The sequence below is a fragment of the Vigna angularis genome, chromosome 11 (genome assembly GCF_016808095.1).
Source record: "Vigna angularis cultivar LongXiaoDou No.4 chromosome 11, ASM1680809v1, whole genome shotgun sequence".
NCBI classification, from domain to species: Eukaryota; Viridiplantae; Streptophyta; class Magnoliopsida; order Fabales; family Fabaceae; genus Vigna; species Vigna angularis.
Window position 1 is genome coordinate 1,271,135 of NC_068980.1, and position 27,679 is coordinate 1,298,813.

The 27,679-nt window shown below is 33.5% G+C and overlaps 3 protein-coding genes across 7 annotated transcripts; all 3 read right to left on the reverse strand.

The window, feature by feature from the left end:
* Window positions 1-917: 917 nt before the first annotated feature.
* LOC108333864 (coatomer subunit beta'-2) lies at window positions 918-14,138 on the reverse strand. Of its 3 annotated transcripts, none has more exons than XR_008246037.1 (26): window positions 13,969-14,138; window positions 13,673-13,693; window positions 13,446-13,507; window positions 13,219-13,273; window positions 12,216-12,252; window positions 11,787-12,112; window positions 11,560-11,691; window positions 11,299-11,432; window positions 10,829-10,897; window positions 10,515-10,665; window positions 10,349-10,414; window positions 9,314-9,502; window positions 5,630-5,770; window positions 5,465-5,539; window positions 5,144-5,320; window positions 4,935-5,026; window positions 4,734-4,850; window positions 4,069-4,183; window positions 3,900-3,971; window positions 3,285-3,481; window positions 3,091-3,184; window positions 2,674-2,780; window positions 2,427-2,541; window positions 2,113-2,330; window positions 1,637-1,702; window positions 918-1,267 (listed from the first exon to the last, which is right to left on the reverse strand). XR_008246037.1 is itself a non-coding variant. In XM_017569327.1 (26 exons), exons 1-25 carry the CDS (start codon window positions 13,969-13,971, stop codon window positions 1,683-1,685), a joined length of 2,724 nt encoding a protein of 907 aa, XP_017424816.1. In that variant the 5' UTR covers window positions 13,972-14,138; the 3' UTR covers window positions 918-1,267; window positions 1,637-1,682. The 3 variants fall into 3 exon arrangements, 1 of the variants encoding a protein (XP_017424816.1); XR_001832620.1 differs by having other exon boundaries at window positions 11,299-11,447; XM_017569327.1 differs by having other exon boundaries at window positions 2,189-2,330; window positions 11,299-11,447.
* Window positions 14,139-15,684: 1,546 nt separating this feature from the next.
* Window positions 15,685-23,131, reverse strand: LOC108333865 (aspartyl protease family protein At5g10770). Of its 3 annotated transcripts, XM_017569329.2 has the most exons (7): window positions 22,801-23,131; window positions 22,589-22,674; window positions 19,989-20,064; window positions 19,691-19,711; window positions 19,445-19,526; window positions 19,218-19,272; window positions 15,685-17,142 (listed from the first exon to the last, which is right to left on the reverse strand). In XM_017569329.2, the coding sequence occupies exons 5-7, from the start codon at window positions 19,445-19,447 to the stop codon at window positions 15,884-15,886; spliced, it is 1,317 nt and encodes a 438-aa protein (XP_017424818.1). In that variant the 5' UTR covers window positions 19,448-19,526; window positions 19,691-19,711; window positions 19,989-20,064; window positions 22,589-22,674; window positions 22,801-23,131; the 3' UTR covers window positions 15,685-15,883. The 3 variants fall into 3 exon arrangements, with proteins under 3 accessions (XP_017424818.1, XP_017424819.1, XP_017424817.2); XM_017569330.2 differs by lacking the exons at window positions 22,589-22,674; window positions 22,801-23,131 and having other exon boundaries at window positions 19,989-20,210; XM_017569328.2 differs by lacking the exons at window positions 19,218-19,272; window positions 19,445-19,526; window positions 19,691-19,711; ... (1 more) ...; window positions 22,589-22,674; window positions 22,801-23,131 and adding an exon at window positions 17,498-18,666.
* A 580-nt stretch (window positions 23,132-23,711) lies between these two features.
* Window positions 23,712-27,430, reverse strand: LOC108333485 (coatomer subunit beta'-3). Its single transcript, XM_017568948.2, has 11 exons — window positions 27,316-27,430; window positions 26,703-26,729; window positions 26,548-26,609; window positions 26,401-26,455; window positions 26,141-26,177; window positions 25,693-26,018; window positions 24,945-25,076; window positions 24,701-24,849; window positions 24,330-24,398; window positions 24,198-24,237; window positions 23,712-23,966 (listed from the first exon to the last, which is right to left on the reverse strand). Exons 1-11 carry the CDS (start codon window positions 27,316-27,318, stop codon window positions 23,943-23,945), a joined length of 924 nt encoding a protein of 307 aa, XP_017424437.1. The 5' UTR covers window positions 27,319-27,430; the 3' UTR covers window positions 23,712-23,942.
* Between the last annotated feature and the right edge of the window lie 249 nt (window positions 27,431-27,679).

The following is a 27,679-nucleotide window of genomic DNA, read 5'->3' on the forward strand; positions in this document are numbered from 1 at the left end:
AAATAAACCATCCTGTGAGAGATTTTAGATTATACTATTTGTCCAAGAGTTTGGATAATAACAAATTATTAAAAGTCGAAGTTTAACATGTTATATTTTAGACTTATAAATACATGTGTTTTATGAATGCACTGTTATGGACATTCCTACCAAAGTTACTACGTTAATTACTAACTGTCATTCCGTTGGAAACCACCAAACATGTATAGTTAATTACGATATGTTCGCACATAAAGGGTGCATCACTCTAATAACAGTTTAAAGTAAAAAATGCTTCACCAGTTCAACAACTGTTGATTTTTGGAATAACATTCAAAATATTCTTGCAGAGTACATCCAGCTTTAATTTTTTATTTCAAATTACCAACTTTTGGTTTGCGATTTCAAAATTTGTACGATACAACTTTTGAATTGACAATTTCTAATTGTGTGAAGTATAACATTTTAAATCATAAAATGAAATCCCTTCTGACATTTATAAACTCATTTTCACCCCTAAACTATAAGATACATCTATAAGTAAATTTATGCTTTTTATAATTAGGACAAAAGCAAATTTAGTATTTCTTATATAAAGTTAGAAAAAAAAATTGTAAATAGTATAAATGATTGCATTTAAAACCCATTGAACCCCATTTTATTGAATTAAATAGTGTTTAACTTCCATTTATTTTCCCAAATTCAGAACTAAAGTTTTTGCCAATTAAATTTTCAAAAAACAAAACAATTTACTTATTTTGGTGAGTTGTTCTATTTTTAGGAAGGACGGGTATTTCACCCTTTTAATACACTGTAAATAGTGCAATCTTCATTTACTCAGACGATGAACTTCGAACTATCAATCTTGGTTCATGATTCAAAAGTACACGATCGGGAATAATGCAGAGACTCAAGAAATACTGGTTGGTAACAGCAAGTTGAAGAACTAGGGGGAATCATTATTTTCTCTATTAACCATGCATGTTTACAATCCATAAAAAATAAAATGTTTAATCACGGACATGATTTTTTTTTTCAAAATAAAAACTATCTAAAATTTAAGCAGTCACTCATCTCTAGTTCCGTTTTTTCTACATTCACAATGATATGAGTATATTGAGGTAAAAGCCTCCAAAGAATGTGCTATATATCTAGCAAATTCTAACTGACCCTATGGAATATTGTTTGTACCACGTGCAAAATGACAAAATTCAGGGCACTACAAAACCGCAACACCAGGAAACAAACTACCAGACCAGAAAACCTCTTTATGTCACCTTGAGGAGACCTGCATTTTAAATTAAATAACATGAAACCGACATATTAAAGTAGAATACATTAAGTTTATGTAATGCACAATCATCCAACAAAGCATGCAATACTGGCAGATGCACACAACAACGAGCAGGTCTACCTTCAGCAACATTACTCAAAATGCAAGCATCCAAATAGAATGAAGGAATAGTTATTAAATCCAAAAACAGTCTGTTGAGTGGTAATAATTTCATGATAATAACCAAAAACTATCATTCAATAATATACAGCAGGATATGCTAAAACAAATATTCTTATTGGTAAATTGACTAAGCCTACTGATTTTCACATTTTCTGCAAATGCAGAGTCGTGACCATTGCAATGGAGAAATATGATCCTAACCTCAGATAAATATCCCAGAAGCTGGAACAGACTGTCTTGATGAGACCTAGTGATGTGGGGCAAGCACTGCCAACAAAAATGAATAGATAAGTGAGGATAAGAAATTACTATTTTTTTCTAAAAGAAACAACTTTATTGTCTTTCACATCGTTTTCAGTAATACTGTAATAGTACACAATCTAATAATAAAGTTTCGTAAGTAAACACAACAAATAAATGGTTGGTCAAGGATGAATTCATAAAGTCAGTATCTGTAACGTTTATATTTACAGGGCCCTCATTTCTAGTAAGCAATAGTCATAATATTTAGTCAATGATTCAGTATTGACAATGGATGTATTTTATTCCTCCCTCATTCTCAAATATACAGCCTAATTGCAGTTAAGAATGTTAGGACCCAGGTAGTAGTAGTTATAGTAAAAACAGGTAGTCGTCAAACTGTAGTTAGAAATGGCACTTCAGAAACAATTAATCACCAGAGACAAAATTTCGATTTTCACACCACCCCAACCAATTGCTTTTAGGCTGACGGGGCTCCTTCATTATTCGTACCCCAGTCTTCTTCAGCCTCGTTACCATTAACGAGTACTGCACCATCTGTAGAATCTGCATCCACTACAACTGCCTCCTCTTGGCTTCCTTCCTCTCCAATTTGTTCCTCTGTGTAGTGCTCTTCTCCATTTTCTTCAGTCAACTACAAAAGGACAACAAAATAAGCCAACAGTCTAACACCACAACTAACAATGAATTGAGGTTATTATTTATGTAGGCATAAAACAAAATAACATACCCCATTATCTAGATGTTCCTCTTCTTCAATCTGCATGTTTCTGAAAGCTTCAACAAGGGTAATGTGTGATTTGTCAGCATGGTTGACGTACTGGTCTGCAGGAGGGTACACATTCCTAACATAAAAAAGAAAACTTTAACAAAAAGTAAACATTTCATGGAGAATATGTTTTGCACAAAAATGCTAATCTACTAACTACCAATGCTTCACGATAAGATGCAAGAAAGTAAGCATTCTGTGCCCTGACCTTGTTTCCGCAGCTTTAGATTCAACACCAAGTGCAACTTGCCAGTCTTCAAACAAATTTGGATATTCTTCAGGATCAGCCAATGATTCAGCAGCCTTTGGATTAACCTGTAACAAAATATATCCACAAGCAACTTATCGACATGACAAGACAAGCCAACCAAGGCAACCGAAGAGAATGTTCATTTCTTCTGACAATAATGGATTAATATCAGAAGATATTTAGCTCTTGAAAATAGATTTTTATGATAAAATATTAAAACCAAATACAGTTGAATATTCTTATATTTTCCACAGCAGAAGGTGCAGTTCTTTTTTAGGGCTGTAGAGGATTCAGATTCCCTCCCATAATATCATAGTCGAAGTAATCAGGAAGTTCCAACCTAAGAAAAGATCATCTGCCTGAATAAAAAATTACCTTATTGAGATCTTTTCTCCAAATTGCCACTATCTCTGACGCCTTGCTCGGAAGATAAGATCTAGCCATTAAAGCTGCCTCTGGAATTCGATTGCTGCAAAAGGCACACCTTAGCTATATATGTAACTAAAGTCTAATCAACCTTCCCTGCCACTAATGTTAGAAAGGAAAAGAGCACAAGTTTAGAAGAATACCTTTCTACCAATAGTTGAAGGCAGTCTTCTAATTTACCCAACATAAATAAGCATAGGAATGCAACATTGTTTTTCCCTTGTTCCTTAGCAAGAGATGCAAGTTTCGATATTCCTTCAGCATCTCCTAGAGAAGAATATAGGAGTAACAAACCACTCAAATCCATTGCATGTTGCAAACATTCCTCAGCCATTTCTAACTGCAAGAATGGAACATGCAGTGAGCACTGAGCTACAATGGAACAAGAGACCTTTGCAACAAGAAGCAATATGCATGTTCCCCCAATTTCTAGAATTTATTATTTATTCTGACAAGAAAAAGACAACATTTAACGTCTTAATTATACACTAGAATCAGCATCTACAACACAAAGCACATGACCATAACTTCTAACTTACAATGAAGCAAATCCTAATATGCCCACAACTAAAATCTATAGTCTCTTGCATGACAAAAGTTTCAATTAGGTCTATATACATCATGTGCACGTGGTCAAATTCAGTAGCACATCATCATGGCAATCTTTAATACATTTGGTTATGAATATTTAAAAGTGCAATCAAGCTTTAAATATCATAAAAATAAATACACTTGAAGATTCAAATCACAGAGAGCACCTTTCCAGTAGACATAGCTAATTCTCCCAACTGTTTCCATTTAGACTCGCTCTGTAATTCTATTGCAATACTCTGCAACAAAAAGAGGATGAATAGTCAAATCAAACTCAAGAAGAGAAATTAGATGAATTTAGCAATATCTCCTCCTATACTTATTACATGAACATACCTTTGCAACATCTAGTTTTCCAAGACGTATCGCTAGATCAAATCTGTAGTCAGGGTCAGTGGCTACTTCAAGAGCATCTTCTATCATCCCTCGTGATTCCAGAAAGTGAGCCACACTGTCATAAAACCAAGTATCTCAATCATGATGCAAGTAATACATTAGCACTAAGTACCAAATTTCAAATATGAAGACACTCTGAAGTTTGAACTAAAGGGCAATAGAACACAATTAGAAATCAGTGTAACAGGTAAATAAACATGTAACGTAACACTTATCTGTAAATATTATGCACTGATTGTTTAATACAATAAAAGCGCAATATTACAAGCAAAGATGGATGGGGAGAAGTAAAATGATGTTACAAAGTCCCAATTAAATTTAATAATTATTCTTACAAAACTATTAAGTGTCAAAAGACTCCCAAATCAGCTATAAAAGATGCAATTATGTTTTACAGCAGGTTGAAACTCTATGGGATCATACAACACTTTTCTTTGACAAGAAAAAAGTATAGAGGGAATGTAACATGCAATACATTATACACATAACTTTATAAAGCATAACTGTTACCAAAAGTATTTATAATCGCTAACCGTACCAAACATATTTCTAATCGTTCAAAAAACATTAATCATTCTCTTGTAATAACACAAAGTGATTTTTACCTGTTATGATGCTCTTTAGGGATTGATGGTAGAATTTCATTGGCCCTTTCCAAATCACCACGCATCACAAGTGTCTTGTACTCAATCAAGCTTAAAAGCAGTGTGTATCCCATAACACTGAGAAAACAATTGATAAACAGAAAAATAGTCAGATTATTTCAATTTAAAACTTTGAAGAATCAAAACAGAAGTATTACTTACTTAAACTCTTTGTCAATCAAATAAACACGACTTTGATTTGCAAGATATCCCAACAAGTACATAGGGCGATCTAAATGAAACATTGTAGTAACCTAAATACATAACATTATGCATCAAGAGGTGTCAGATTATGCTTGTAATTCAATTAAAAAGGAATGCAAGCACTTCTTTATTTAAACTAGAACTCTATATGGAAAAAGAGTTAATACCTCACCACCAACGCAGTAGTTAAGTCTCCAAGAGGAATTGTTGTAGATAAAGCAATCCCCAACCCAGATGCCTGTCCTAACACGCTCATTCATTTCATGTAAGAGTTCAAAAGCATCTTCAACACCTTCCTCGTCTACCGGTTTTCCACTGTCTAAATGTGACATAACAACATCACGCTGCAATAATGCAAGTCAAAATGTGTAAATAGCACTACCAGTGAAGATCTGACAAATATCAGTCATCAAAATTGTAGGGGGCAAAACAGGCTTCATAGCAAGGAAACAATATAAGAAAAAAATGAAGTTCATGAGAATCCTCACATTGTACTTCAGAATGTAGAATGATGTATCACTAGCAATCGTCACTAGATCACCACTGTCAGCCCAGTAGAGGTTCTGACACAAGAAAATTAACAAAATTAAATTTAAAATGGAATAAGAATGAAAGGAGCATATAAATATCTATCACCTAACCAAAGTACTTACTTTCACATTGACATCAATGCGATATATCAACCTGCATTCAGCCCAATCATAAAAGCAGATGAAGTCGTTGGAGCACATTGCCAATAAAGCGCCACCAAATATTCTTTCAGCTGAAAATGTTGGTCGGACACTCCTCTTTTCCTGAAATACCCATTGTTTGAATTCCAACTTAGTATTCCCTAGAGCAACTTTATTTCAATTTGGAGATCACTATAAAACAATGAGGATTAAATTTTAGTGAACTTCCTAAAGTGATGATCAAGGCAATTCAATAAATGAAGATGAAAAATAGAAGTCCTGATGTTCACTTTGAAGCAAATTTATCAAACTCTAGTGCTGATATATTTATTTTGAGGAAAATTAATAGCTCACATAGTTTAATTAGACACTCCTTGTCATAAACTGATTGGTAATAAAAGTAACTTTATTAAATATTTGGAATATGACCACTGTAACTAATATAACTCCAGGAACTAATCCATACAATACAACTATGGAAAACAGAACAAGAATAGAAAGAAAGGATAGAGATACTGCAATACTTAGGGACTGCTTCTAAATTCTTGTTTTGAGTATCTCTCTAGGTCTGAAAGATTCAATCAGTTCTGCCATTAATTTTTTATTTAGATACATAGGATATTCATGAGCCTACAATCAATCATGCAAGTTACTTTTAAGATATATACGTCATATTTTATTGGAGAAAGTATGATACCTTTCTTTGATTGAGTTACTTTGATGCCCAAAAAATATGAGACATCCAAGATCTTAAGTCTAAAAGCGATTGCATAAATGCTTCTTTAGTTGAGATATTTTAGCATCATCATTCTTTATAATGACTATGTCATCAACATACACAATCAAGTAAATACATTCTCCAAGAGAGGTATGACACTAAAAACCTGAATGATATCCTTCATTGCATTTAGTTCAAAGCTGTGAACAATGTGACCAAATTTTCCAAGCGAAACGTGTGGACATTGCTTGAGACCGACAAAACTTTGAAAGCAACCTAGAGTTCCCTTGAGCAACAAATCCAACAAGTTGCTCCAAAAGGATTTCTTCCTTTACAAATCACTATGAAGAATTTTTTTATTAATATCCAATTGAAGAAGAAGCCAACGGTGAATAATTGTCATGCCAAAGAAGAGGCAGACAATAGTCATTTGTCACATGAGAAAAAGTTTCATCATAATCTGAGTATACCTTTTTGTTGGATCAAGCACTTACTGTTAAGTCAAAAGCTACAACTGATAGTCAAAGTACAACTATTTCTACTCAAGAGCATCGCATCCTAAACACCACAATTTCATTGTGACTTAACTCAGATGACCTTTGTCACAGGATAATTGATGCCATGCCACCTGCAACAATCTACCCCTCAACAATTGTCCTACTAGGAATAAAACTCTTTGATTTTGACTTACCTAGCCTAAGTCACAAAACAATTGATATAACCTACAACAATCTCCACATTAACAATTGTGCCACTAAGAATCAAACTCGTGATCATAGCCTTGATTCCAATTCTTGAATCGAGCTCTTACCACTAAGTGAAAAGCTAACTTTTAACATAATGGTACATGCTTGATCAAACACCTTTCGCCACCAATCTAGTTTTATGATTATCAACTTCAAAATTTAACCCAACTTTAATGGAGTAAGTCCATCAACATCAAAATTGTTTTATTACCATGTGGAAGAGGAACTAATTCCTATGTACTACTACTATGATCAAGAGACTGAATCTAACAATCACCGTTTATCACATCTAGGATGATTAAATGCTTCGTTCATATTTTTATGAGTTGTAATAGATGCCACAAATGAGATAAATGAAAAAGTAGGAACGCCAAATCAATGATAGCTTAGAAAATTGTAAATAGGATGAAGAAACGAATACATTTCTGAAAAGCAATACGTCAACCAAAATCTTCATTGTCCAGAGTCATGGTATTGATGATGGTGTAGGACTTGATGAAAAGGAACCAACATGCAACATTGGACCAATCACTTGTGTCTTACATGAGTAGGCGATAATGATTTTGATGGAGTTGGAGTAGGAGAGCATCTTTGTGTATTGGTTTGATTTAAGGTGTCACGTGCAGGAGATACCAACAAAGTTCAACTACTAGAATATAGGTAAGACTTGTTGGATTGTATGGAAGAAGAAACAACCTTAGATCCATTGCCGAAGGTTGTAAAGTGAGGAAATTTAGAAGAAATGGAAAAGACTAAGGAAGTCTTACCAAAAATATGATCAAAAGTACTTCTATTGGCTACCCATAAACTTTGGTTTTCCACGGATTGTGATAGACAAGTTGTTGAAAATTGGGATTCGTAGAAGGTTGAGCTAGACTGATGGGTTTTAACCTCAAATATTTAAATATTCTTCATCAGAAAGTTTTGGTTCAACCATTTCATATTTGGAGACATTGGCTGCCTTATAAAGAAAAAACAGAAAACCGTGCCTAGAGAAGTACTTCTCTTGAGCATTACCCATTTCGTAACAATAGGAGCATTAAGGAGATCCTCACCTACCAAACTCTCTTCTAAGCCACAATCTCTCCTTTCATGAGTACATACAATAGCATAGGATTCATGAAGATTTATGCTTATAAGGGTTGGGAAACGAAGAAGTCGTGATGTTAAGCTCTCTTCACTGGTGGAACTTGAGCAGTTAAGATTTGATCTCAAATATGATCAAAATTTGTTCAACTTCTTAATTTATTCTAGTGAATAACTTTCTAAGAAAATCTTTAACTCCACCATAACATATTGAACTTCAGCAATGCAAGATGTTATGTCATGATTTGTTTCTTTATGAGATGTCGGCATAAAGCCGTTGAACGCTATTTGAAAAAATACTGAGTCTTCAAAAAAAATTCACACATTTTGAATTCTAAGGGTTCCCAAAATATTGGGTTTCACAACAGTCAAAACAAAGTGCAAAGTTGAAACTGTAGCTTCTTCCATTGTTCAACATTTTTCTAATGATATTTCACTACTATCCTTTTCCAAGTGATTATGGAAATCTTGGCCAACAAAATGCATACCAAGTTAGGAAAATTTTCCATTAAACTTTTTGAGGTAATTGAGAAAAAGAATGAGCAGGTCCAAAAGAGACTTTTGGAGGAAAGGGTACAAATGGAAACCCAGAAGGTGTTCAAGAAGGTCAATGCTTCAACTAGTAGAGGAAGGACAGAAAGAGGATTAAAACAGGGACTAAAGAAGGCTGGTGAAACCACTGAGGTGGAATGAGGTAGCTCTAGTGACCGAAAGGCAGCACATGGAACCCATGCCTTGGCGCAAATAAGTGGTGTAAGGTGGGATTTGCCCCTATGATCAGTTGGGTTATGTGTCACTCAGAGATGTTCTAGATCTGGTGCATGCTGGAGAGAAAGACCGTAGCCAGCAACAAAAGACAGCAAACAATGTTTTCCTCGTCAAACAATAACAGGTAGAGCACACACACAGAGATGTAAATCTTGCAACAAAAGAACAAAGAAAGAAAATAAGAAACAGAATAAAGTGCACTCCTAGGATTCTAGATGATAGACAGATACAACAAAAAAACAGCTTTTACAAAGTTGCTTAGAAGATATATAAATTATTCTAACAGTTCTCATCACAACTTTCATTACACAAAGCACAATATTATAAAGTTTTTAATGAAGTACATACCTGGAAATTTTTGCTAAAGATTTTAATCTTTGATGTACTTTCTCTGACAGCATATTCTCCCTCAAAAGACCAAACAAATTCCAGTGCTGAACCAAATGACCTATTTCTCCAAGCCAATGCAGTGTATATAATATACTCACCATCTCCACATACAACAACAAACCTCCCATTTGGATTGTGCTTTAAATTCTGCAGAAAAAATTAAATCAACAATCAGCAACCAACCACCCATAAAACATTGCTGATGATGATATGATTGAACCAGAAATAAGAACTATTCTATTAAAACTAACATCTATGAATATAGATTAGAAACTACAAAAGATAGTTCGAAACTAGTGACTGGTTTTCTATATTACATAGATGCCTAAGTTTAACAACACAAGATCCCTGCTATTACTACATGTTTAGGTTATGGAATGCATTAGGAACCTTTCAACTTCCACTTGAGCATCCCAGAGATGATTTTGACTCAAAAGGACATGTTTATTATTTTTTTATCAACTGTGATTTTGTTTCTAAAAGCATGTTTAACTAAAAGTGAAAAAATGTACCTTTTGTATTGAGTTGAGAAAATTAAGTCCCACTTTATCTCAAATTTAAGTTTAAAACATATAGTACTTCAGTTCAAGCTTACCTGTAACTAAATCAATTATGTAAGCACTCAAGCAAACAAGCCTAAATTTTGCATCTCAACGCCTGCCGCTACATAGTGGTATATAAACAAGATCTAAACGGGGATGGAATTTAATCTTATATGTAAACTCAATCTTTTTTAATACAAAGAAAATAGAAACTTAAGAAATTTATGTAACATGATGTTTCATGATTCATGAAACATGAGAAAATGCCGATGATGAGGTCAATGTAAATGTACCAAAATGTCTAATTTGCTAAATCATGGACAAATGCTACTTTCTGAATTTGCCAAATTTTGCATTAGAGCAAAAATAATTAAAAATAGAAAAGTTGTAATTAAAAATAGAAAAACCAGGCAACAAAATGAAACAAAATATAAAAAGCATATTAACTCACTTGGGGATAGAGATCACATGTGCCCAACTCCTTAACAGCTAAAGGTAACCTTTCTCCGTCAGCAATCTAAGAAGCATAGTACTTGCACATGTCACTAAAAATAAAGAGAACTTGACAGTTCATGCTAGCAAATTAATCAGCCAAAATTTTATTATAGAGCTCACACCTCAACATCTGCTCCTACACTTTTGATATTGACAGTCTGAATTTCATTATGCTTAGCCCAAATAATTTTGCCGCTGTTGTCCATGCTAGCCACAGGTACCTCTCGACCAAGTTTGACCATAATTGTTCCTTCATCATAGCCAATCACAACTCTGTTTGAACGCACCCAATAATTTTGGTTATGAAAAAAGAGTAAAGGCAAGAAAACTTCATAATACAGGCTCAATTTGCCACAACAATCTCCCACTCACACTGTTCAAGGGCATAAAAAATTTATTAGGAAATTGCAAAAAAATTATCCACAAAAATGCTCACCGACGTGAACCCTTCAAGTATCCAATAGCCCAGACTCTTTCAAGGCCATAGTTCAATGTGTTTTCCAGCCTGCAAGCAGATCAAACCATAAAACAAATTTTGAAAATATACTTCCAATAAATATAGCAACAGCTTAAAAACAGACACCTGAAATTAAATAGAAAAATGGAGAAATAAATATGTCTTATCAATCTCAATATGTGCTATCATAATTTTAAATCAAATCTAGACATTATAGTCACCAAAATAAACCTTTCCACTCTTTTTATGTGCCTATACAAACAGAATAAACAAAAAGAGCAGACCCATATAAGTTTTATTCTCTAAGGTCAAAAGTCAACCATAAACAAATAATCCAATTTCCAACACAAGTGATGACGATTGAAGAAAAAAAATCTAGAGGAAAGTGACAAATGCAATAAGCATAATGTTAAACCTCATAACTCAGTAATCTGTGCATTCCACTTTACCTATAAGTTGTGGAGTGCCATATGCGTACTGTACCATCTTCAGAACCAGTAATGATTATAGGAAGTTCAGGATGGAAGCATACAGCAGATACATTGTGTGTGTGACCATCTAGGGTCTGGACACAACCTTTGGTCTGATAATCCCATACCTGTTTCGTAAGTTTCAACTGTTATTCCTCTTCATATGTTATATGCATATATGTATGTATATAATTGCATAAACAGATAAATCAAAGAAGCAAACAAATATTAAAACAAAACCTTGGCAGTGTGATCATCAGAACCAGTGATTAGATATGGTTTGTCACCACCTGTAAAATAATCAACACAATTTACTCCTTTCTGATGCGCATCCAATGTAAAATTAGGGTCAGGTGAGCCAAGATTCCAAATCTGAAAAAGAAGAAAACAGTTGTGTTGATGCATTATATCATAGGATCATAGATCTATTTATTTTTTTGGCACAGAAGGAAACAACATAAATATACCTTTATGGTCCGATCAAGAGATGCACTGGCAAAGGTGTTTGTGTCTTTGGGATTAAATGTGACTTGCATGACATAATGAGAATGGCCTTCAAATATTTGGGTACAGACCCAGCCTTTTTCCCAATCCCAGAGTTTTATGAGCATATCATCAGATGATGAAAGCACATAAGGAAGGGTGGGATGAACTGCCACACACCTAATGTAATCAGTATGTGCTTCAAATACTTTGACCTTATCCATCGTGTTATAATTATATACACGAATAAACATATCATCGGCTCCGGCAACAACCCATTGTCTGCGTGCAATAAACTTGGCTGATCTAACTGCAAAATCATGTTGCATAAGAGCTCTAGTGGTTTTTAGAAAATGCATCAAGAGCTAGTTATACAAACAAATGGACTAAATAAGATTCATAACTTCATTTACCTGGTAACTCAGTAACCTCAAAAGATTTGGCCATGGTCTGAAATATAATAAATAAAATTATGTTAATAACAGAAGCAAATGTCCATTGAAATTAACAACAACCCGTTTAAAGCAGCAGTTTTGTGAAGAATTTAAATATAAAACAGGAAACTGAGAAACTAACATCCCTTATTAACAATCTACGAAGATACAAGGAATGTGTCACAAGCTATGATATTATAAACAAACAACCAAGACCAAGACCCGTCATAGAAAAGCAAGACTACAAATCCTAACCTGATACACTAGAAACTGCAAAAATCAAGCTTGCATAATATGAAGTTTTAAAAGCAAAGCAAATGCCAAACGATGATCATAATATCTACAGTTATTCAAATTTTATCAATCTATGAAAACGTGCTTAAGTCACAGCTCAACAGAAAGCCTTATAAAGGCATCCAAAATATTCAGAAGCACATAATTTTATCTAAATGTATTCCAAACACAGACTCTGGGATCTGGTAAATAAGACTACTTACTGGTCGTACTTTTGAAACTTCAAAAGGGTGTGATATGGATTAAAAAAGCACACAGTATACTCATCAAATATTGACCAGTATGTAAATTTCACACAAGTCCCAGTTTCTATTCATTTTAAAGTACAAAATACTATAACATTTTCTAACCATGCTTCAAGACAAAATCACTTAAAGAGCACCATTTATTCGTTCAATATTTTCTCCATGTAATGAGTCACTACATCATACAGTATTATGTTCAATCAATCATATAATATAGATACTTGAAAATTTTGAAGGAACCATTGATAGAATAGGTCCCCCTCTATTTGAATTAGTGGCTCATTATATATTGGCACAATGCAAAAGGTGGCTTGTTCGTAGATCAATCGATAAACACCCCGAGTTTATCAAAGTGCCAAGATAGACATATCAACCATTACATTTCTCAGTTAGGAAAAAAAAAACAAACTCTTTCATGACAATATACATAAAGAATTGCATACCTGAGATTGGTAGTTCCAGATACAGACAGTTCCAGAGTATAAACTCGCCAGAATCCTGCATTGACAAGGTTGCTTCAGGTAATTAATTGAATGAGACCAACCTTGGATGACAAACATCACTACTAGTGACTAAATCCCCGCGAACTACATATATTCCCAATAATAAAGATTCCTCACATCATAAATTAAATTCAGAAACAAAACAACAGCAGAATAAGAGGCATTACCATGGTTCTGTTGGATGTAGATCCACACATTTTACTCTTTCTGATCTTTGCGCAAGCTTTCGCTGATCAAATATTACAATAACAAGTTAGACTAAGCATCCAGAAAGTCAATCATTCACACTACGCTTAGTTTCCAAGAAATCTAATCTCGTAGGCAATGAAATAAAAAAAAATCCACAGGAAACCAAAAACAAATATACATTGATTCAGAATACAAACAGAATTACCTTGATTTCGAGTCTGAGAGGCTGCAAGTGCAATTAACAAGAGAAAAAACAAACAAACAACAAAAAACATGAGTCAGTGCACGGTCCAGAGTAGATCACATTGAAATTGAAATAGCAAGAGCTACGAAAGCGAATTGCGACGCTCGAATTTTAAGTAACAGGTAGAAAAGCATTCGACACTGAAAGAGAGAATGGCGAGAAGATAAAGCATTGAATCGAAGGTAATTCGGTCCAGATCTAAGGTTGTTAAGAATGCAGAAGCCTTTGCGAAGGAGCAGATCAGAGAGGAAGCTCACCATTTTTGCAGATTGGACAGTGCACTAGCCTCTACCGAGATCAATCTTCGGAGATCAGAAACCGAATTCGACCAGCCCAAGGAGATCGAGCTCAGTGAGAGAGAGAGAGAAAAAGAGAGAGAGAAATGTGTTTATTTGTAATGTAAGAAAGCACGGTGTAAATACCATGAGGATGAACGAACCAAAGAAGGAGAGCGGTGTTATGCAGTTAAACGAGATTACGAAAATGCCACTGGATCGATACTACCCTGTGCCTTGTGACACCGTATGCTTCATGGTAGTGCGGAAACAAGCGTGGAATGGTGACATCGTGGCAATGACATGCTTGCCACGTGGTTCTTGGGACCCACTTTTCTATATCAAATAATTTTTATTTTATAAGCTTTTTTTCATATTTTATTTTATGGATAACTTTCGGCATATTGGTTTAATTCGGTTTAATTCGTTAAATTATTATTGGAGAGGCTTAATGTGTTATACTGAATTTTACTTTTAAAGAAAATTGGTTGAAAAACAAATACTGGCATCGATCTGAAAAGGGTATTTGTTTTTTGTATGGCGAATTTCTATTCACTTAATTTTATAGATTTTATTTCTAAAATATTTTCCGTAACGGTTTTAAATGAAATTTTAATTAGTTGAAATAGACAAATTTCTATTATAATTGTGTAATAAATTAAATTTCTATTAATGATTGTAGAAATAATTATTTTTCAATATAAAATAATAACTTTTTTCTAGATTAATGGCAATAATTATGGTTACGAAGTGAATTGTATATGGCGTTCACTATAATTATTTTTGGTGTGAATTTTTTTATTGATAATCAAAATTATTATCAATACTTTAAGGATTCAATACTTTACTGATCATAAATTGACTATGTAAAATTGTGCTCTGGGGTCAATTTATAAATCATTATGTTATTATAATATATATATATATATATATGTATATATATATATATACACACACACGTTTTCATTAATTAATTTAAAATTTATGCCACCAAAAATATACTTTTATTGATGAGTATACAATTTTTTTCTAACATAATTACTAAACTAATTCATAATTGTTTCAAACTTTAGTAATAGAATGATGGTTTTAAAGGCGTAACTATTTCCCGGTAATAACCTTTTTGCTTTTAATTTCTATAATTTATTTATTATTGTAATATGGTGACTTTATTTAGTATTTGTTACGAGCTTTTTGTTAATTACACAAAAAATAAATTGTTACACAAATTATTTTAACCAAATAAATATAGATTTATCAAAATTAATTTTATAAAAAAACAACCATAATTACAATATTTCATTATAATAATTTTTCTGTTACCATAATTATAATATATTTAAATTATGTTATTTATTATAATCATTCTTCAAATTTTTTATTCTTAATTAATTTATAAATATTAAATTAAATATATTTTTTAAATTTATATAAACACGAGTACGTTCTAATTCAAGAATATATATTATTTTTAAGTCAAAATCTCTAAACATTATATGTTTCTAAATTAGACTTGATTATTTTCAATGATCTTTCTCCTCTAATAATACCTTTTCTATAGTATATTCTTCTCAATTGTAGGACAACCTTTATTTATCTCGTTATTGCTGTGATTATGGTACTGTTGTGTTTTATTGTTAAAGTTGTCACAGCTGTTCTGACGAATGCGGTAGATTATTTCCAACTAGGTTAATGAACTGATGCTAAATATGCAGTCTCAGTTGCCTATATTATTTCAATACAAAGTACAACATTTAGAAGCTAACAGGAGTCAATTTACTATCCAATGGAGAGAGACTCTTATCTTGGAAAAGGAACATTTAGTTATATGTAAGTGGAAGAAGATGTTTGTGGCAGATGTTGCATGAATAATTATAGTATATGACATTATATGTATTCAAGTGAAGCTGCAAGGTTCTGCAGCAAATCCCACCTTAGAGAGTTTGGCATCGTAAATGACCCTTTGATTCCTCTGCTGATAGTTTCCAATGATTCCCATTTCATACTCATCTGAAAGACTAGCAAGGGCCAAACACACCCGCGAAGCATCCTCTTTAACCAAATAGAATATGCCAGTCACATCCACATTCAGTTCAGCATTGCCCTCAAAATGCATGTTGATGGTAGGTATGTTCACTTCCTTATACCCAGTGAGATTAAAGCAGGTATCCAAAATTGAAAACCCCGGTGCTGAAGGGAAACCAGAAAACTCTTCCAAGAACTTTGCCTTCACAGCATTGTACACAGATGGAGGCAGTCTTGAGATCACTGTCCCGGAATCAAGTATCACCCCACCATTGCCAAAACTTAAATTTTGCAGAGCCACGCCTCCAACATCTATGCCAGTGAGGTTCAATATGTAAAAGGTGGATAACTGTAGATTAGGAACCATCCTCGTGTAGGCAATTGGAGTAACATTTTTAAAAACTTCACTCTGATTACCCATAACCAATGACCCAGAAGCTCCAGCTTGAATTGAAGGTAAGCAGTAAGAAAAAACTCCTCCAAATGTAGCATTAGTTTGGGAGATCATTGAAAGGTCACTTCTTCCCAACCCCATAATACCTGAGGCTCCTCCAAATAGACCTTTGTTGTTTCTTCCACAACCAAACACAAAATTACTCACTGAAATACCTCCAAAACTCAGCTTCTCAACCCCCAGTTCACCTCTGGTGTATGACCCATCACCATAGTTAACCACATAGTCACAAGTTGACGGATTACTGTCGCATGCTCCTGAATTTCCTGTACCCGATTGAAGAGACTGGCAGATTGTTGAATTGCACAGAATTGATTGAAAGGAAGGGGAGTTAGAAGATTTGAATAGAGGTTCTTTCTGATTGTAACATGACCGGCAAGGCTCGCATTGGACCCATGTTAAGTCGCTTCCAGTGTCAACTATCATTGTCATGTTCTGGCTTCCTAATCCCACACTCACAATGTAGTTTAGAGTTTGGAATTTTACACCAGAAGTTAATGGAACTTGGGTTTCCGAGGAATCTTCTATATGGCCAGAGGCCTTTTTTCTAATATGATTTTGAATTGAACGAACGTGGACAATATCCAATTCCAACTGTTTCTCAAGCCAATTATCTTTATTCCCTGACCACTGACCCCTGTCCTTCATTTCCAGTATAATAGCACCTTTTTCCTTTCCTGAGAATTCAGATTATATAAGGAGTTTTATCTGAGTTAAGAACCAAAAGGGTTGTAATTTAAAGCACACAACTTACTCGTAGACACTGTAAAGTAATGCAGTCTAAAAAACATAACATACAGCATGGACATAGTTATTAATGGGCTAATCTATACTTGGTGACTTTGTCATGAAGAAAAAACACAAATGAATAATTTCTTTCAAGGGATTTTAGATTCTTAACAGTATAAAGAAAGAAAGATCTGATAAAAGTAAAGAGATTTGAAAGTGTAATAGAAAAAAAAAGGTTCAAAAAATAGGGTGGAAAGATGGGTTGGTGTAGCAGCTTGCTTTTTACTACAAAAAAAAACTCACTTGATTCGGGAAGGAGGCATCCCGGGGCAACACTTTGCTGTTTTTTCTGCAACTTTTGCAGGTTAAAGGTGTTGTTGTCGTAAGAGTGAGTGCCATTTGGCATGATGAGGGAAAGAGAAAGAAGGAAGAGGAGGTATGGGGACATGGACGTTGACTCCGCCATTGTGATGCAGTGCAAGGGAACGGAAGATGAAGAGGAACAGTGACAGTGATGTAAATGCTTAGTAGAGCGAGATTGTGAGTATGATGGATTTTGCATTGAGAAGAGAACAAAAGAGGAAGTTCTGGCTTTGAGGGTTTGAGACCCCACTTGGGTTGTGCATGACAAATTATTGAGGTTTCACGTGCACGTATTGAGAAAAGAAAACAAGTAGTGCTCTGTGCTTGTTTTGTTGGTGCAGTGGGTCAGGGGACTGGATTGGATGGGATCGCTGGTGACTTCACGGACGTGAAAAAAATGTATTTTTTATATGCTATTGCTGTGTATGGCACACACTCAGATCAATAGGCAATGAAATAATAAAAAAAGTCTACGAGAAACCAGAAAAATTGGATAGAATAGGTCCCCCCTGTTTGAATCACTAGCTCATTAGATATATGCAACATGCAAAATGGCTTGTTTGTAAATCAATCGACAAACACCCATGTCTGACTAATGAGGCGTTTGTTTATACTGATTCACTGTCAATTGGAATGGAAGGACGAGTAATTGATGTGTGTGTTTCTTTTAAGTGATTTGTACTTTGAAGGAGAGGATTTGAGGGATAGGATGAAAGATGAATCCACACAAAAGTGAGAAGATTCGAGAAAAAATACATAGATTTACTGAAATGTATATGTTTTTTTTTTTTTCAATTTGACTATGCTGACGAGAACCAATTCTCAGTTCTGTAAAAGAATCAGTTCTTGGACTGGAAACGGATTCTGTAATTTAGGAATCGAATCGACCCTAGGACTAGGGAACTGATTCTATATAGCAGTTGGGTCACATTAGAGAGAGAGAAAAGCCAGATTGTGACGGGACTTGAAGAATGAGGTCGAAAAGTGGCGGATTCAGGTCGAAAAAATGTGTGCTCGTCAACATTTTCTTCGGGACGTCGAAATCCATGGCTGCGTCGTGCAGTATGAGTTTGTTGCTTTGTTTAGTTTCAATCTTTTTAAAAGAATTATTAATTTCAAATAATTTTGTATTGTATCAGATTCTTATTCTTATGATAGTTATGCTTTCATAAATCTAATTATAACAATAATAATAATTTTAAATAATTATAAAATAACAATAATAATTATAATAATATAACAACAGTATAATAATAATTAAAATAATAACAATATTTATTATTATTATTAATATAAAGATAATAAGTATATAATATAATAATAATAATAATAATTTACACATATTACATTTTATTTTAAATCACTTTTAAATTAATCATTTAGTTTTATCGATTCAAATATATTTTTTTATCAAAACTATCACGTCCTTTCCTAACTATCATAAATTATCATTTTAAATTCTTTCATTTCTTAACTTTTTCTTTTAATTCAAACAACATTATTTTCACCTCTTTTATTTCTAAAATCCACTTTTTCAAATTCGGTCTAAGAAGAAACAAAAGAAGACCAAGTGTCAAGATATACATATCAACCATACATTTCTTAGTTAGAAAAAAAAAAAAAAACTCATTACTGACAATATACATAAATAATTGCACACCTGAGATTGGAAGTTCCAAATACAGACAGTTCCAGAGTATAAACTCGCCATAATCCTGCATTGACAAGGTTGCTTCAGGTAATTAATTAAATGAGACCAACCTTGGATGACAAACGTCACAACTGATGACTAAATCCCCGCGAACTACATATATTCTCAATAATAAAGTTTCCCGGCATCATAAATTAAATTCAGAAACAAAACAACAGCAGAATAAGAGGTATTACCATGGTTCTGTTGGATGTAGATCCACACGTTTTACTCTTTCTGATCTTTGCGCAAGCTTTCTGATCTTTGCGCAAGCTTTCGCTGATCAAATATTACAATAACAAGTTAGACTAAATAGCCAGAAAGTTAATCATTCACACTCCCCTTATTTTCCAAGAAATGTAATCTCTTAGGCAACGAAATAAAATAAAATAAAAATCTACCGGAAACCAAAAACAAATGATTCAGAATACAAACAGAATTACCTTGATTTCGAGTCTGAGAGGCTGCAAGTGCAATTAACAAGAGAGAAAACAAACAAATAAACAAAACACACGGGTCAGTGCACGGTTCCACAGTAGATCACATTGAAATTGAAATAGCAAAAGTTAGGAAAGCGAATTGCGAGGCTTGAATTTTAAGTAACAGGCAGAAAAACATTCGACATTGAAAGAGCAAAGGGCGGAAAGATAAAGCATGCAATCGAAGGTAATTCGGTCCAGATCTAAGGTTGTTAAGAATGCAGAAGCGTTTGCGAAGGAGCAGATAAGAGAGGAAGCTCACCATTTTTACAGATTGGAGAGTGCACTAGCCTCTACCGAGATCAATCTTCGGAAATCAGAAACCGAATTCGACGAGCCTAAGGAGATCAAGCTCAGTGAGAGAGAGGGAGAGAGGATAAATGTGTTTATTTGTATAACAAGAAATCACATACCATGTGGACGAATATTATTAATTATTTTAAAATTTACGCCCCCGAAAATATATTTACATTAATTATTTTAAAATTTACACCATGGAAAAAATATTTTTATTGAAGAATAGTATACAAATTTTAATAACATAATTATTAAACTAATTTATAATTATTTCAAATTGCCTAAAATTCTATTTTGTTTCTTTAATTCTTATAAAAAATTCAATTATATTTATAATTTTGATTTGATTTAATTTAGTTTTATAATTTTGTAAAATGATTCAATTAGTTCATTTATATTATATTCACATTATATTTTCATTAAAATTTGTAACATCCCAGATTATATATGAACATATAACATAGTAAGTCCACATTTAAATAAGAGAGAACAGTTAGAGTGACTGTAAATAAAGTTAAGCTGACAGTCATCCCAAAACGAGGCAAAATTTAAAACTTAAGCAAATGGAGTATTTCAAAAGGGTAGGAATCACAGGTGGATTCATAACAACTGAATAGTAATTCCAATACAAAAAAAAAAACAATAATAGAACCCTAAGGAGACTAAGCAGCGACATCGTTTTCCTCCAAAGCCTGCTCCAGAGGCACCTCATCCGCCTCTGCTCACATCCAAATGGATGATCATTGCAAAAGAAAGCATACCCAAGCAAACACAAACACACAAGCAAGGGTGAGCTAAATATAAAAGTCATGTTATAGCAATCATACACAATAGACAGTTAAATACAGATACTAGACCATACAAACTTGACTTGTTACACTTAAACTTGACTCGTCCGGACTAGAATGATTGCCGAGTTATGGCGGGTTATGCACTCGTGGTGGCCTCTACTGCTTTGCAAAGTCATTGCCAATGGGTTTCACCCTACCACACTCACGAGGTTAGTCCGTTATCACTCACCTTGGGTCATACTGGAAGCACCCAAGACTAGGACCTCCTGCTACTCCTCACCACATGGATCAATCCTCTCTACTTGAGAATGAAAGACCATTGGAGCGTCAGGAAAACCCCCAATACTGAGCTACCATGCAAATCATTCTAAACATTAAGGTCACCACCATGAATCTTCTCCTTGAAGATCATGGAATTACGTCCAACATTATAGGGCACCACCATGTGACCTCCCTTTGAGATCCATGGAATTACGTCCATTAACCATACTTGTTGCACTTACGCCAATCACAACTTTGTTTCATATATACTTTCAAACTATAATTCACACACAATACAACATACCCTCAATCATGTTGCAAAATCAAGCCACCCAAATCAATTATATAGACATACATACATCCTGGCAGTCAAACAACATCAAACAGCTCAAACAGATGAGGAAAAATGTGAAACTCACTGAACCAGGTCGCACAGCGCACCAAAATGCAAGGCAAGACAGCAAAAATTCGCACAGCGCACCACCCTTGGTGCGTTGAGCGAATTTTCCTGACGGAGGGAGTGTTTTTCAGCTAAAATTCTCATAGCGCACCACCCTTGATGTGTTGGGCGAATTTTCCTGACAAGGGGACAGCTAAAATTCGCATAGCGCACCAAGTTTGTGCGCTATGCTAAACTAAAAATTCTAATACAAATTATCACACCCTAAACCCTCGCATAGCGCCCCAAATTCGCTATTCGAATTAATTTAGCCTTTTCTCAGGCAACCCCCAGTCGCACGGCGCTCGGATTTGCTATGCGAATCACCAAACAGAGAGCAACCCTCTCTAGCCATTCGCACAGCACACCAACTCACTGTGCGAATGATCAAACAGAGAGCACCCCTCTACGAGGACTCGCTATGCGAAAACATTCGCTTAGCGAGTCTGCATAATCTGCAGAACGTAACTTTTGCTAAATTATGCAACTCGCACACCCCTTACCATTTCTAATCATTTTTCCCAACTTCTAACACCTCTAATTTATATTTTATACTTAATTAAACTTGTCTAGATGATCTAAAACCTTCCTACTACCATTCTAAAGTAATTACAACTCAAATTCAACTCTAAAACACCAATTTCCACCACTTAGGGACCCAAATTCGATTCAACCATTTTGCACTTGTTTTGATCAGTTTGATGACTCTAACAAGTCACAAATAACCTCCCTATATTGTCCCAACAGACTACAAGAGCCCTAGACCCTTAACTCTCAAATTCACTATCACACTTCCTCTCAAAGTGACCTAAGAACTATATAAGCTCCAAATTTCCTATCCAAACAAGGTTATACAAACTTCACACTTCACTCACTTCCAATTGATCAATTATAACCATTCCAAACACATCCAAATCAATTCCAAACATCACAACACAGTTTCATAACATATGAACAATACGTACCATTTCATACACTTAAAACTTAACATATAATCCAAACAGCAGAATATTACAGATTTCATCACACATGCACACCATACAATAAAATCAAAGAATGTCTAGCTCCCCTTACCTTGTGGTTACAGTACAGTACAACTCACAATAATAGCAAGGCTTTGATAGCTACACAGCCAGCACCCCACAAGACCCTACAATCCACTGAAGTGGGGACAACACAGCTCTTAGAGCTAGAACAGACAGAGAACCAAAAAGGAGTACTACCAGTTGCATGCAACAGTAAAGCTGCATGCCCTAAGTCCAAGAGGAGAGTAGAAACCAACTTACCCGTCAAAATGGAAATCTAATCGGATGGGTAGGAAGCTCTCAGCTCCGTGAGCGAAAGGACACCACCTAAACCAAAATGCAACGGTTCAACTGTGAGTGAAGGTAGAGAGATGGCAGAGCTGGTTTAGAGAAAACTGAGTTTAGAGAGAGAAAGAGAACTGGAAAATGAGCTCAGAGTTGGAAAATGAAGGAACCCATTCTAAGGTCATGGTACTCTTGGCCCTTTGGGCCTGACTGCCTCAGAAAATAAGACCTAATAGCCCTTATAGTTTCCAGGACCTTACAAAATTTATATATCAAATCCCTTTACTTAAAAAAATAAAATTAATTTGAATATTTAGTATTTTAGATAGAATGATTTAATATATAAATGTTAATGCAAATTTAATAAAATTAACCTATTTGAATTATTTTTAAAGATTAGAAATCTAATTAAATTTTTTATAATAAAAGTGAATTTAGTTCATAATAAAGTTTTAATTAATTTTTTAATTTTTTAGAATTGTAGGAACTTGAAAGGAACACTCAATCATTGACTTAAAAGTTATCGAAAACTTTGAACCATAACAAATTCAAATAAATATCTACAGCAAGAAAAAAAGAATGTAATAAAATTATAGAAATTGCTTATTTCTTATAATTATCTTTTATGAAAATCTTATTATAATTTAATGATATTTTTTATTTCAATAACTATTATAATAATATTTCTTTTAGGATAAGAAAAAAGTGGACATAGTAACCCTTCCACTAGTATTTCAAAAATTTATTCAATATTTGTTTTTTTTGTTAAAATGTCTTGGGATGAAATAAAGTTTTTTATTTTTTGCTTTATAATATTTAGATTTTCTCTTCTGTCTAATACTTGCTCTAATTATTTGGTTTGAATATTTAAGTGCTACAAATATAAATTAAGCTCCTCAAACTATTTTACACATTTTATTGAATATATCACTCAAACGAAAATACATCAATCAAACAGTAGTATATTACATTAGGAATTACATTACATAATGACAGATGTAGATTCTAAATTAATTTATTCTAGGAACAACTTAGAACCACACTTTAACATAACTGCAGAATATCATGTTCTCTTAGCGGTTAATGTCAGCAAACTACTTGTCTTCTGGCTACCAGGCTTATTGGATTCTTCCTTCTGAAATCTGAAAAAAGGGTGTAGCTGATAAAGTGAGAAGTATATTTTAGAAGGTAATTAAATTGCAGAATTGTAATAATTAATTTAAAATTAGTAGCTAAGATTATAAAATTTTACGTTATATACTTTTGTCAGAGTTTCTGTTCTAGCTTTTAATCAATGATTATAAATTTGTATTTACTTCTATAAGGATATTACAGTCTCAAAACTTGTTTCATTTGGCATATACGAAATTTACCTTAACGATGACGAAGCCTTTGTCACATCCAAAAGCAAGCCTGCACGAAGCAGCGATGTGATTGCAATCAGTAAGAAATTATAGCAAGAGTTTTTTTCTTTTTTTGAGTTAAAGAAAGTTTCAGATAATTACTTAGATGATCCTTGCTTGTAGCCAATAGTCCATACTCTCTCGAGACCAAAGTTCAACGTGGTTTGAAGCCTGCAAGTTAATGGCAAGTGGCAACTGTTAAAAACTTGAGTGTAAATTTGATATATATATATATATGGTATGTTAGGTTTATCGAGAAAAAGGTTTCACATATATAATACCAATGTGACCTGAGTTGAACATATTTACACTTTCCTTAATCCAAAATCACTTTATCTAACTTTTTTTATTTTTATCTCGTATAAAACTTAGACTCACGTTTATAATTAATTACCTGTTCATACCAAAATAAAAGGACTGAAAAAAAATGATTACACGAGTAAAAGCTAGACATCAGATGACTAATGAAATACCTGTAAGTGACAGCATCCCATATTTTAACAGTAGAATCCTCTGAAGCTGTTAATATTATAGGGAGCTCAGGATGAGCACATATGGCAGAGACATTGTTTTCATGTCCTTCAAGTGTCTGCACACAGTTTCTAGACTGATAATCCCAAACCTGTGGGAATGTGGATTATGATGATTTTGATGAGAAACAGCTCAAAAGACTGAAAAAAAAAACTATTTTTAAGGAGTAATTATTGACAAGCAAACCTTGGCAGTGTAATCATCAGAACCACTTAAAAGATATTGTTTGCCATTGCTTATGAAATAATCAACACAATTCACTCCTTTGTTGTGTCCTTCCAGGGTAAATTTTGGTACAGAGGAATCAAGACTCCAAATCTGCGAAAGGAGAAATTTGCAGCAAAATGTTAGTCAACGAATTTCAGATTGTGTATGAGAGATTCCATATAGACTAAAAATAAGATAAGTTTACAATATATAAATAAATACAATGATCATTTTACAAGCTTGTTTTATAAGGTTGAGTTGAATTTAAAATCTACTCTAACATATTAAAATTGTAAGATCGGTAAATAAGACATTGATTGTATAGTGTGACTGTCGGCTAAGAACCGGAGGTTGACTGGTCTATGACCTCGTAGAAACCTATTGGATAGTTGAGCGGTTAGGACTAAGCTAAAGTTAATTTTAAAGATGATTATGATAAATTTAACTCAAATCATTACTAATTGAACCGTAATTAGACCAGTGTTAATCAAAAATTCATCTTGAAATCTATAAATACAAATACAGGCTTATGGTATTGTGTTAGGTTGATTGCACATTTATTGTTAATTCTGTCGGATCCTTACTCAACATCGGAATGTCTACAACATGTAACTCCCTCGACTAAATGATGACGAGTGTGAAGTGAAAGAAAAACTTTATACTTAGAGTTTGGAGACTGTTGTGAAAAAAGACTTGACATCGATAAACAATAATAATAATGTCTTACCTTCAAGGTGCCGTCAAGGGATGCACTAGCAAAGGTAGAGGGATCCTGCGGGTTAAATGCCACCTGCATCACATAGTGTGAATGCCCTTCAAAATTCTCAACACAAGACCAATCTTCCTTCCAATTCCACAATTTTATAACTTGATCGTCTGAAGCTGACACTACATATGGCAACAAAGGATGAACCGCCAAACTCCTTATATAATCTTTATGTTCCTCAAATTCGACAATCTTTTCCATTTTGTCATAATTGTAGACGCGAATGTATTTGTCATCCGTAGCTGCAACAATCCAGTTTTCCCGAGCAATGAACTTTGCTGATCTCACTGCAAGCATCGAGAAATAAAAAAACCACAGAACAAACATAAGATCAATAAGACATGTAGCAAAAATAGGATTACAACAAAGGAAGCAAAAATTTGTAAATCACACAGATGTTGTAATTTACCAGGGGATTCGCTGACTTTTAAAGACTTCTCTTCAGACTGCCACATTATCAAAATATATATACCAAAAAATGAAGGTTAACAACACTGAAGTTCCAAACAGAAACAATTACCAGTTCTATTGTTTCTAGTTACACTTCTATTTAAGCATTATGAATAAATATGACAGATTTAGTTTTATATCAGTATTTGCTTTTATTATTATTACTATGATGAATTATGTCATTTTCTTTAGTATATAAGTGCATGTATAATTGATTACCTTTGTCTGGTAATTCCAAATAGAAACAGTTCCTGAATATAAACCCAGTAGAATCCTACATGAGAAAAGTATCAGATGTAAGTATCCGTTGCAGATGTCATAGAAAACGTTAATTAAATAAGTCAATATAGAAGTTTTGTTACATACCATGGCTGAGTTGGATGCAGATCAACAGATTTTACTCTTTCAGTGTTTTGAACAAATTCATTCTGATAAGTTATCGGGAAAATAATGTTAAAAAGCTTTTATAAGAAACCAAAATTTGAATATGAACAGATAGATAAGGTAGAAAGTAATAATACCTCAAATTCAAAGGAGAGGGTTTGTTCCTACAGAATAGACATCACGAGAAATTAGTCAGTTCATAGTTAACATATTTCATTAAGCTAAAAGTATACGCGTTACTAAAGCATTGGGCCTTGCCAAAAAACATCATGTGAAAACTTTAATTTTGAAGGTTAATTATATTAAATTTAGTAAAGAAAACATTTATTTGTCAATGAATTTTGCTTATTATAGCTTCAAACAATATATAAATATATAAATTAGAGAAAATAAAATAAACAGAAAATATGATATGCACACTGAACACTGTGAAGTGATTATTGTTAATTTTATTAAAATAAGTTTATTCGAAAAATACAAGAGATTATTCTTAAAAGTATGAATTAATACCAAAACTCCTAAAAATATAAATTAATAAATTTTTATTTTTATATAATATTTTTTTTTTTCATTTCGACCGTAAAATTTAGATTCATACTTATATTTTTAATGATGATATAAAAGTTAATTAAATTAATACACAATAATTAAAACTCTAAAAGAAGTTTACACAGGGATTAAGAAAGTATATAAATAATGAAATTCAAGAGACTTCTTTTGAAAATAAAGAGAAAGAATGAAGTGACCTACCATATTATAAACTTGGTAGCACCAAATAGGAAGGTTAAGAGAGAATGCAGATAGGAAAGAGGTGTGAGGAGAGTTGATTATACAGTTTTCTAAGCAGAATTTTTGGTTATATAGTTAAGGATCCTTCGCAGTTAAGTTAAGGAATGTAGAAAAAATAGGAGATTTAGGTTGAAAATTCTAAGACCGTCGTCATCAGAAGGTAACGCCATTTTTTCATTCAAATTTGTATGGCCGTAACGCGTACAAAAATCATTTTTTTATTGTCAAGACTCATATTTAAAGGAGAAACTGGTCAATGGAAAATTTATGGTTCATATTTTGGATGTTGAACCCATGTTCAATCCTTTCATTGATGGAGTGTTTC